This window comes from Coregonus lavaretus (assembly GCF_964263955.1).
Source record: "Coregonus lavaretus genome assembly, chromosome: 34".
NCBI lineage: Eukaryota > Metazoa > Chordata > Actinopteri > Salmoniformes > Salmonidae > Coregonus > Coregonus lavaretus.
Window position 1 is genome coordinate 30870509 of NC_140021.1, and position 12575 is coordinate 30883083.

At 44.6% G+C, this 12575-nt stretch overlaps 1 protein-coding gene across 1 annotated transcript in view; it reads right to left on the minus strand.

Moving 5' to 3' along the window:
- Positions 1-2441: 2441 nt before the first annotated feature.
- LOC311109382 (collectin-12-like) overlaps positions 2442-12575 on the minus strand; it is a 61890-nt gene continuing 51756 nt past the window's right edge. Inside the window, exons 4-10 of the mRNA XM_084152237.1 lie at positions 5894-5980; positions 4635-5678; positions 4022-4519; positions 3759-3895; positions 3545-3654; positions 3283-3428; positions 2442-3133 (exon numbers count right to left, since the gene is read on the minus strand). Coding sequence (XP_084008363.1) covers positions 3114-3133; positions 3283-3428; positions 3545-3654; positions 3759-3895; positions 4022-4519; positions 4635-5678; positions 5894-5980 — 2042 coding nt within the window. The 3' untranslated portion in view covers positions 2442-3113. The remainder of the gene's footprint in view (positions 3134-3282; positions 3429-3544; positions 3655-3758; positions 3896-4021; positions 4520-4634; positions 5679-5893; positions 5981-12575) is intronic.

A 12575-nucleotide genomic window follows, 5' to 3' on the forward strand; every position in this document is an offset into this window, starting at 1 on the left:
CCAACTGGATTAAATAGTGCTGCAAGAGACATCATTACCCAACAGGAATAACCGTCATCAGAATCATCATGAACAGTCATCACCAAACAGTCATCAATCAACCAGAAGTATCATTACAGAACAGGAGTAGTCAGCGGAATACAATCTCTAGCATCTCTAGAATAATCATCATCATCACAAAACTGGAACATTGTGCTGTGCATGCATCCTTGTTTGTTCCACTGTGTCTTCACTGTCCCAGTGCAGATAGCTAGATCCCCAGAGAGAGAGAGAGCACTAACTCCACCAGCCAGCATGGCCACAACATGCTGCACTGAACCCCTGCAACCTGATAGCATACGGCACTGATTACCTGCTACAACTGCCACACAACAATATTGGAAGGCGCTTGCTGTGCATTGGGTCAACCACACAGCAGATACATACTGAACCCACCATCAGTGCAACATAGAGGGAGTTCGAGGGAACCAGGGAAGGGTGATATGAAAGGAGGGTGAAGGATAGATGATAGTTGTGTCCCCTGAACTGTTTTATTTCTTCTTTTAAATTGGAAATTAATTTTTTAAGTATTTTTATGCGTTTTCCACCACAGTGATTTTATACATAAATAGCATGTGGCAACAATGACTAGACAGAAGCTCAAAAAAGAGATTCGTAGACATATGACCTCGACAACAAACAGACATTTGGGCAATATGCTGCTTCCTTGGTGTATGTGTGTTGTACTTTATTTGTAAACAATGAAATGTGAAACGGCACCATTAGTAGGTTATTTTATGCACAGATTGGATCATTTGAAGAATGACTTAATTTATTATACATATCACATGGTTGGCAATTATGTGGTTTTTAACAGTAAAACACTTGTATTGAATGTTATTAGTACTTAAGGTGTAGCCGAGACTGCTCAAATTTGTTTTTTGCTTTGCTCAGCTCTAATGTTCTCTCCATGTTGCTTTAATGTTTACTAAGAGCTCAGTCAAATTTATTTACCAGTGTGCATCTTAAAGAAGGTTGAATGTTTGCAGAAAAGCTCTTGTTTTCGAAAGTTCAAGCCAACCTAGGAGACGCGCAGAGAAGATAAGAGATAATAAATTATTTCTGAGCACTCACAGTCTTCAGTTAGTCACTGTTTTGTTCTTTATGTTAAAAAATCTGTGTTCAGGATCCATTGTCCTTGTTGGTAATGTACTGGTAGTTAGTGTTAGATTACCTCTACTAAAAGGTGCTACTGTGTCAGATCGTTTCAATCTTCTGTGCAGCTGAAGGATAGATTGGAATTGGGGTCATCTAATTGTATGCACTGCGATACCTAGCCCTGTGCTACAGTGTGCCGAATGAATCAACATCATACTATGAATCAGGACTAGACAAGAAAGAAAGAAACAATAAAATTAAATGTAAAAAACCACTGGACTATTATTGTTTTTCTAGTCACAAATGTACGTGTGAAGATACAGTACAGTATCTTATAAGTACTGTAAGTTCAAAGACATGGATCCGAGGATGGAATCAACTTCCTGACACCAAAAAGGCAAATGAGACCTCTGGTAAGAGCTCCAGTAAGACAGACGTGCTGCGTTCCAGGCTGAACGAGCCACATCATAACCACATCATATGATATAGCAATCTGATGCCCGACTGCTCAGTCGATGATGTAGCATGCACCTATTGGCTGATGTAACGCAACGCCTGCAATGTAGTCGTCCTGGAACACGACCAGTAGGGTTGTGACGGTCATGGAATTTTGGATGACGTAATGGCCAGCCAAATGACTGCGGTCTCCGTAATAACCGTTAGAATTGTAACAACATTTGTATTAAAACATTTTAGATGCACATTTTCTCCTCTCCTTCGTTACTCCTAATCGCATGTGCTGCCATATAAATAGAATGAATAGAACGGGCGTCCTCATTCAAGTCAATGATGACATAATGGGTGGACTGGCGGCCATTGTGAGTGTACTCATAGGAGCAAAGCAGGAAGTAAAAGCAGGAAGTAAAAGCAGGATGTGCTGTGATTTGTTGATTTCAACTCAACTAACATTACAAAAAATACATTCCATCAGTTAACATCATTTGAATGAACATTTTACATTACCATTACAATTATTGCATCACAATACCAGGCAGCCATTGCGAGTGTACCCATGAGTTTACCAGTCAAATTGCCAGGGTTAAAGTTCCAAGCCCGTTCTATTCATTCTATTTCTATGTGTGCTGCTGCTGCATTGTGGGGGGCGTTGCGCGCAACCATTGGTTGATGCAATGCAACGTTTGCAATGTAGTCAGCCTGGAACGTGACCACAGACTCTTGCTACTTTGTGGAAAGTACACACTCATACAACAATACAGGCACCATCAGCAAACATACAGTACGGTAAGGAAATACTAACATGTACACTTGTGCAATCTTGACTATAACCAAGCAGACTTTCTGACTGTTATGTGTAAATACATCATTTATTCGAAATCATGGGTATAATAACATAGTTATATATAGCTGGACAGTTCTTGAGGTTTGAGAAAGGACTGGTGTTCCTCAAGGATAGCATATCAGCGACATTTCTTAGCTTTTTTGCGCATCATTTTGCATCTTACATAATTGTGGAACTAGACTTTCAACCGTGAAAGGCACTGTGGTGATTCCCATTGGCACTGCTAAAATAATGATCTACGTTGAAAAAAAACTGTAATATGAAAATATACAGTACATTCAGATAATCAGATATAAATGGACTAAAGTCGTACAAAAAACAGCATTAAAAACAATGAGACCAATTTATATGAGTCAATTACGTTGGTCATAATTTTTTTAAACAATGGATCCTCTCAACTCTTGATTGTCATGTTGCTGTAATGCAAATGCTGGAAGTAATGGTCTGGATTCACTTTGGAGGATAGCTGAGTCTGGCCACTAGTGGGGGAAAGCTCAGTGAATGCAGCCTTAGTCCCGATTCAGGCATGTGCAGTTTGTCCCTCGTCTCTCTCCATACAGCATATCCATGCAAAAGTGTGTCAGATGGCTAGTTACACTCGTGGCTGGAACATAATGTTGCTCACCACACCGCCTCTGACTCAACCGTGCTTCTTTTTCTTCTCCCCCAGAGGGTGCTATAATCCTGGTGTTTTTGCTGCAGAAAATGATATTACTTATAGATTATACAAATATTTTTTCATGCAAACAATATAACTATGACTTAGACAGAAAAAAACAATGCGGATAGAAAACTTCAGAGACAGACAAACAGACACACAACGAGACAGACAGACGGATACTCACAGCTCTCCATGGCCTTCTCACAGATGTAGCTGATGAGATCTTCACAGAAGAAATCATTCCACAGTCCCCCGTGGATGAGGCCTGCGCAGTCCTCTCCTCTCTCGTGCCCGTGGCTCCAGTTGTCTGGCTGGCCCGGCTTCCACTTCCTACAGTCACACAGCAGAGGGCACTCACACACTGAAATCCTACCTACCATAGACACACATTCAGTGAGAACTGAAACCTAACTTGATCAGTCTTGTCACTGAGGTACTATACTCACGTGAAGGCAGGTTCGGTTCCATCCAGCCAGTGCCAAACATTCTCCTTCTCCCTGTCTGTCAGACCCATCCAGAAGTAGCCCTTTCCAGAGGTCTGCTTCTGCAGCCATTTCTGAGGGAAAACAAGAAAACATGATGTCAGTAATGTCACTCATTTTATGACTGTTCAAACAGATGTGCTTTTCATTACAAAAGGCTTATAAGAAGGACTATCACCTGTTCATCTATATCGTTAATGATCACCATTGACGCAGTCTGGGCATCACAGCTTTTCTTTGCATCGTCAAAGTTGTGCAGCTCCCTGGAGAAGTGGTAGCATTTGTCTCTGAAGCCAACCCACTCATGAGGACAACCTGAAGTGAATGGTTATATTGTTATACTATCACAATGAACTCATGTCCTGTCAACTCATAAATGGTGTTGACAGAGTGATACAGAGATATTAATGGTGTATAAAGAGTATTATGAGTGAGTCTTACCTGGGGCCCACACCGTAGGTGCGGGGGGGTCACTCTTCAGAGAGACAGGGACCAAAGGCACTGCTGCTGCTGCTGCAGGTCGGGCAGGGAGTCCTGGAAGTCCAGGTGGCCCTGGGGCCCCCACAGGCCCCACTGCTCCCCTGGGTCCCTGTGTCCCAGCCGGCCCGACCTGTCCTCGGTCTCCTGGCGGGCCCTGCGGCCCCTGAGGACCGGGCTGTCCGTCTCTCCCAGGGAGCCCAGCCGTGCCTGGCTCACCCTTCGCCCCTGGAGGTCCTGCCCTGCCCCCTGACCCTCTGGAGCCCTTTGAACCTGGGTTGCCCCGTGAGCCTGGTTGACCTTTGGAACCTGGTAGTCCCGGTGGTCCTGGAGATCCCTTCTCTCCACGGAGCCCCTGCACCCCAGGCCCACCTTTATCCCCTTTCTCCCCCTTCTGACCAGCCTGACCGGCCGCTCCCTGGGGTCCTTTGTCACCCCGCGGGCCTCTGGGACCAGGTGGACCTGAAACAAGAAACAACATATTTTCTTTTAAAATGTGTCTGTTCAACTGTATACTGTTTACAACACACTTCAACGTGAACAAAATAAAAAGCTACTATTTAGTGTGTGCCCTCACCCTGTAGGATGGTGAAGTTGGTGATTAGCTGTGAGTGCTTGCTGTCCACCAGTTTCATCTCCTCCATGACGATGGAGAGGCTGGTGAACTCCTTGTCCAGGCGGGCCGCCAGGTCGTCCTGCTGCGACCTTAGTGTGGTGGCGTCCGACCTCACGTCCGAAACCGTGGAGTTCAGGTCAGCCAGGTAGTCGGAGTGGCGTCCCACCGTTTCAGCGCAGGTGCGCAGCTCGTTGAGGTTGAGGTTGATGGCGCCCAGGAGTTGGGTTGTAAAGCTAATGTTTCCCGTCACGCGGTCGATGCTCCCCTCCGACTCGTCCAGGCGTATCTCCAGCTGGTCGAACTTGGAGGAGGTGAGGTTGTCATGGTCCCTCTGCTGGTCCATGATCTCCCTGAGGGTCTGGTCATGGTTCTCCGCCAGGCTGGAGGTGTTCTGGAGCTGTCCGGACAGCAAGGCGAGCTGAGAACCCACGTCCTCCAGGCTGTCGTTGTTGGCCTTGGCCAAGGTAGAGGCGTTGGAGGCCAGCGCCTGGAGGTTCTGCACCTTCTCCCGCAGCCAATCAGCGTCCGACTTCGTCTGCCTGGCCGTCTGCTCTAGGCTCTGGAAGTCATTGCGGATCTTCTGGATGGCCTGGCTGGTGTCGTCCACAGACCTTTGCAAAGCCAAGATCAGGCCCCTCTGTTGGGCCTGGGTGAGGTTGAGATTCCCGATGCTGAACAGGGCCTGGCTCTGCTGCCGAACCTGCTCCTGGAGCTCTGTCTGCAGCCGAGCCGTGTCCTCCTGAAGACCCTCCATGGTGCCGCCGTAGGCCCGCAAGGTACCGTTGACGGACCTCAGCGTGGCTGTGTTGGCATCCAGCAGACCCTGGATGGAGCCCTGGCTGCCTTGCATGTCCTGGCCAGCATCCTGCAGACGACCCAGGGCTGCCCGGTTACTACTGCTCCTTTCAGCCACCTCGGACAGCTGCCTCTGCAGAGCCCGGATGATGTTCTTAAAGGCCTGGATTTCTGTGGTGGTGTTCTCTGACTTCTCGCCAGTCTGGTCATCTGGGAACATGGGATGAAATTGACTTGGACTTGGTAACTGAGAGTTGGATGAAGTTACCCTTCTCTCAATGATTAATGTTTCTAAAAACGGCTATTCTGATTTATTTGTTGTATTCAAAATAATGCTTAGACCCATAATACATGGTACTGTATGGTCAACTGGCTAACGTACAGTATATTGCTGTGACCATGTGGTAGGTAGGGGTGAAACTCACCTAGCTTTTTCAAGTCTGTTTCCATAGCAATGATCTTCCCGCCATAGCTCTCGATACCTTCGGACACATTGTCAACCTTTTGCACCACTGCAAAACAAACAAAACAACACAACACAGACAAGATCAGGGTTAGGTCTTCAGCACAGTGGTTGGCTCCATACAATATTAACAGTCTGAGAAGGATGGGCAGAATAGCCTGCAACCATACAAATGGGATCAGAAAGGATACTTATGAAACCTCACTCAGACACAATATATAAGATGTCATATAAGATGTATATACAGTGAGGGAAAAAAGTATTTGATCCCCTGCTGATTTTGTACGTTTGCCCACTGACAAAGAAATTATCAGTCTATAATTTTAATGGTAGATTTATTTGAACAGTGAGAGACAGAATAACAACAAAAAAATCCAGAAAAACCCATGTCAAAAATGTTATAAATTGATTTGCATTTTAATGAGGGAAATAAGTATTTGACCCCTCTGCAAAACATGACTTAGTACTTGGTGGCAAAACCCTTGTTGGCAATCACAGAGGTCAGACCTTTCTTGTAGTTGGCCACCAGGTTTGCACACATCTCAGGAGGGATTTTGTCCCACTACTCTTTGCAGATCTTCTCCAAGTCATTAAGGTTTCGAGGCTGACATTTGGCAACTCGAACCTTCAGCTCCCTCCACAGATTTTCTATGGGATTAAGGTCTGGAGACTGGCTAGGCCACTCCAGGACCTTAATGTGCTTCTTCTTGAGCCACTCCTTTGTTGCCTTGGCCGTGTGTTTTGGGTCATTGTCATGCTGGAATACCCATCTACTACCCATTTTCAATGCCCTGGCTGAGGGAAGGAGGTTCTCACCCAAGATTTGACGGTACATGGCCCCATCCATCGTCCCTTTGATGTGGTGAAGTTGTCCTGTCCCCTTAGCAGAAAAACACCCCCAAAGCATAATGTTTCCACCTCCATGTTTGACGGTGGGGATGGTGTTCTTGTGGTCATAGGCAGCATTCCTCCTCCTCCAAACACGGCGAGTTGAGTTGATGCCAAAGAGCTCCATTTTGGTCTCATCTGACCACAACACTTTCACCCAGTTGTCCTCTGAATCATTCAGATGTTCATTGGCAAACTTCAGACGTCCCTGTATGTGTGCTTTCTTGAGCAGGGGGACCTTGTGTGCGCTGCAGGATTTCAGTCCTTAGTGTATTACCAATTGTTTTCTTGGTGACTATGGTCCCAGCTGCCTTGAGATCATTGACAAGATCCTCCCGTGTAGTTCTGGGCTGATTCCTCACCGTTCTCATGATCATTGCAACTCCACGAGGTGAGATGTTGCATGGAGCTCCAGGCCGAGGGAGACAGTTCTTTTGTGTTTCTTCCATTTGCGAATTATCGCACCAACTGTTGTCACCTTCTCACCAAGCTGCTTGGCGATGGTCTTGTAGCCCATTCCAGCCTTGTGTAGGTCTACAATCTTGTCCCTGTCAAATACCTATTTCCCTCTTTAAAATGCAAATCAATTTATAACATTTTTGACATGTATTTTTCTGGATGTTTTTGTTGTTATTCTGTCTCTCACTGTTCAAATAAACCTACCATTAAAATTATAGACTGATAATTTCTTTGTCAGTGGGCAAACGTACAAAATCAGCAGGGGATCAAATACTTTTTTCCCTCACTGTATATACAGTATATCTGGTGTGTATGTAATAATGGGCGTCTCAGCAATCACAAGCTCTGAGATTAGGAAATGGTAATGTAATACACAATAATGTCTCAATGACTGGGTGTGTCCATGAAGACTGAGCATGAGACACTGAAGACACTGGAAGATGAGTGCAGAGGGGGTGGGGTGGTCAGAGGGAGTAGGAATGGTACAGAGACAGGGGGACCCTGGGGGACAGGAAGCGACCAAAGGGGGGGTCCTCAGTAAACAGGGGGTTCAAAGGGTACCCTAAGGAGATAGACGCTGTGTCAGGCAGGGTCTTTACGCCCCCACAGGCGACGGGACCCTTAATTTCCTCTGGAATGTGTCTGGGAATCATCCCACCACCACCACCACCACAGGCTATGGAGGCATCTCTAACCATCTAATTGGAGACCACAGCGGTTCCAACCAGTGGTGAAAACTGCACACCATGATATTTCTGTTATTTCCATCCTCCACAGGTAAAGACCAACAAACCCATCAAGCTCAAAGACCTCACCAAGCTCAACCTTTAATGGGTATCATCATCTATTTTATTCTAGGGCCAAATCATCATAAAGACACAGGATGAGAAGATCTAACGGCACCTCATTCCCTCCCTCTGACTGAGAGCATGGGAGGACATGGATAGATCCCACTGTTATGACTGGGTGTATTTCCCTGGGAAAGCTGTATGTGCTTATGATCTCCGTAGCTTTCATTGTGTAATGTGTAGTTGCAGTGTACTTTACATCTACTGAATGCCAGTCAAAGACAGTGAGGGATGAGGAAGCTTACCAGTGGCGACACGTCATTCAGGGCAGAGCCCCACCTCTTTTGAGCCCCACCTGTTTTGCATGTTATTTTGGCATTAATACGTGTCACATATGAGTTTGCAAACAATGTAAAAAAAAACAACAACATTGAGTTAATAAAGCTGCATACAAACAGGGTCTCTTTTTTGCTTTCTTGAGTAAGGCAGCTCCAAAATGCAGGTGTTTCAGCCTAGCTCAGTGCTTTCTGTGGTGGTGGGGCAGCCAGCGGAAAATATGGAGGATAGGGGTTGGTAATGTTCTCTGGTTGCGCCATGATTGGCTCAGTGTTCTGTCACTCATGGGGACACTACGTCACCGCAAAATCTACTGGTAGAGCTCGAAAATTCAACCCCCTTGGGTGCTGCCATAGACTTACATAAGAAGTGCCCATCCAAGAAGGCTCAAGTTCATTGGCCACAGATAAAATGACGTCAAATCACGTTATATCTACCGTAGCTTTGATTGGACTGATCATGTTAACATCATACTTTCAAAACCTTAGCTAGCATGCTAGAAAAGCAGTCATCATCATGCATAAAGTCAGCAATCTACTGGCAAATCCTTTTCAATCCTTGTCATATGAAAATAAATTATAAAGATAAAACGTATCGGTGTTGTGTAATAAACATTAGACAACAAGTTGGAAATCGCAAATTCAACAATGAGTGATAAGGCGTCACTGCAGCCCCGGGTTCGATCCCAGGCTGTGTTAGAGCCGGCTGTGACCGGGAGACCCATGAGGCGGTGCAAAATTGGCCCAGCGTCGTCCGGGTTAGTGGAGGGTTTGGCCAGCCGGGATGTCATCGTGCTCTAGCAACTCCTTGTGGCGGGCCGGGCGCCTGCAAGCTGACTTCGGTCGTCAGTTCGAAAGTGTTTCCTGCGGCTGGCTTCCGGGTTAAGCGAGCAGTGTGTCAAGAAGCAGTGCGGCTTGCTTCGCCGAGTCCGTAGGGAAGTTGCAACAATGAGACAAGATTGTAACTACCAATTCGATATCACAAAAAAGGGGGTAACGCCAACGGCCAGAAAAATTTGAATACATTGGCCATGCTGTCAAATCCAGAATGACTTCTACCGCGTTCAAAACAACTGGAAACTCGGAACTGGGAAATCTCAGACTTCAGTGAGTTCAAGACAACTGGGAACTCAGATAAAACTAGCTCTGCCACGCCAACTTCCTGTTCAAGTGAACACAGCACAACAATGTGAGTCTAAAAATGTATCGTATGCTGCTGCATAAATGATGTAATATGCCAGGGAGATATGTATACTTGTAGCCAAGAAAGTAATACTAAGTGTATGTTGTGTAGTAAGCTGTTAGTAGCCCATGTGCCTAATTTGGTCCCTTTTCCCCTTTTAATTTCGCCTACTGTTCTGACTTGGTGTACAGGGAGAATACTGTAAGAACGGCCCATGTTCTGAATTCTGTCGCTGTACATTTCAAAAGTGCTGAACAAATAGTTATATTGACTACGTCCGTCCTAGCTCGCTCATTAATGTCTTAATCAAAATTACGGATTGCCTCTTATCCGCCATCGTCCCCTTATGCAATAATTTGTACATCTCAATTGTCAGTAGAAACCACATTTGTTTAAGCAAGTCAGCCATATCAGCTATGTTTTTTTAGGCAGTAAATTAGGCTGAATGAACTGTTTCGCTGCAAGACAAGGCTCTGCTGACAGCCAGGTGTAACAGCGTTAAGTTGTTAGGACTGCTGTTGGGACTCTGCTGTTGGGACAGCTTTATGTAGGCCCTAACAGTTTGTGGGCACTGTTTGTCACCATTATAGTCCAATTAATGTATTGTTTAGTGTTGTGTTGTGTTGTGTAGTGGCTTTGCTGGCATGCATATAAAAACAAATGGGGGGAGTTTGCCCAACCAAGATTTACGTGCTAAAATCGCCACTGAAGTTTACATGTTTCTATGCCACAGTTGTAATAAAGGAAAAATAAATACGCTAAAACATTTAAAGTTAAACGTTGTGAAAGCCACAACAATGTAGATGAGGGCTCCGTAATTAAGGAAGTATAGTGATGATCGAACATCTAACTGACAACGAAAGGCAACTTCGACTGGAAATGAGAGACAATGAGTCATTCTTCAAACCGCCAAGGATGAGTGTACTTTTCTCATTGTCAACAAACAATAGAAAAAAAAACACCTCCCGAAAATAGAAACCCAGAAGTTCATGCAAGCTTTTAATGACTTGCATGTGTTCCATCTGTAATTATGGTCAACAAAAATGAGAGTAGACTGAATCGCTCGATTTGTGCCATATTCGCTTGCATAGCAGGGAATTCAACCCAAAAGTAGCCTAATATGTACATTTAGATGGGATTTGTTTCAGGTGAGTGTCCGGTGTTAGAGGCACTCCTATTGTACCTGATAGCGTTGACTGGGGTCCATATTCAAAAAGCGTCTCAGAAAAGGAGTGCTGATCTTGTTCATTATGATTTAAGGCTAAACTGATCCTAGATCAGCACTCCTACTCTGAGATGTTTTGTGAATATGGGCCTGTCATAGACGTGTGCAGTAGTGTGTGTGGAACGCAGAAATAAATACTTCCACATGTTTGAGAAACCGTTTACTACATACACTCACTGAACGTCTAATTCTCCCAGCATCCCTCTCTTTCCAATGCAGGAAACAAGGAATCAAAACAACATTGCCAACCATTCCCAGAAATGTCTCCAGACTTGAAACAGAGAAAATATAATTATGATGGAAAATGTCTTTGTACAGAGTAGACTTCCTAATGTTTTGGGAAACTCAAGTCGCCTGTATACAGAAAACAAATGCCACTAGGGATGTACAGTAGCCTTTTCAGCATGGTGGACAGATGTACAGTTGAAGTCGGAAGTTTACATACACCTTAGCCAAATACATTTAAACTCAGTTTTTCACAATTCCTGACAATTAATCCTAGTAAAAATTCCCTGTTTTAGGTCAGTTAGGATCACCACTTTATTTTAAGAATGTGAAATGTCAGAATAATAGTAGAGAGAATGATTTATGTCAGCTTTTATTTCTTTCATCACATTCCCAGTGGGTCAGATGTTTACATACACTCAATTAGTATTTGGTAGCATTGCCTTTAAATTGTTTAACTTGGGTCAAACGTTTCGGGTAGCCTTCCACAAGCTTCCCACAATAAGTTGGGTGAATGTTGGCCCATTCCTCCTGACAGAGTGTCACGTTCGTCGTAAGAGACGGACCAATGCGCAGCGTGATAGGCGTACATCTTTTAATGAGTACTTATACACTACAACAAAACAACAAAACGATACGTGAAGTCCTAAGGTTAACAAAACACAAACCTCTCCAGAACAAGATCCCACAAATAACAAGTGCAAAACAGGCTGCCTAAGTATGGTTCCCAATCAGAGACAACAAGCAACAGCTGCCTCTGATTGGGAACCACCCTGACCAACATAGAAACACATGAACTAGAACTAAACATAGAAAATACAACATAGACAATCCACACCCTGGCTCAACATATAAGAGTCCCCAGAGCCAGGGCGTGACACAGAGCTGGTGTAACTGAGTCAGGTTTGTAGGCCTCCTTCTCGCACACGCTTTTTCAGTTCTGCCCACAAATGTTCTATAGGATTGAGGTCAGGGTTTTGTGATGGCCACTCCAATACCTCGACTTTGTTGTCCTTAAGCCATTTTGCCACAACTTAGGAAGTATGCTTGGGGTCATTGTCCATTTGGAAGACCCATTTGCGATCAAGCTTTAACTTCCTGACTGATGTCTTGAGATGTTGCTTCAATATATCCACATACTTTTCCTTCCTCATACTTATTTCCCTCATTAAAATGCAAATCAGTTTATAACATTTTTGACATGCGTTTTTCTGGATTTTTTTGTTGTTATTCTGTCTCTCACTATTCAAATAAACCTACCATTAAAATTATAGACTGATCATGTCTTTGTCAGTGGGCAAACGTACAAAATCAGCAGGGGATCAAATACTTTGTTCCCTCACTGTAGATGGCTATACGCCCCCAAAAACTCTCAAAATAAAACAAGCTACAATGATAGTCTTGATAAAACCATATGAACTTTAAAACGCCCTGTCGATTGAAAGAGTAGTACTAGCTCAGAGTGGATAGGTCAGTCTGAAATGAAATGTTCCACTGCAACCTAAATGAGACACATTTCCAGACACCACAAACTACTGTAC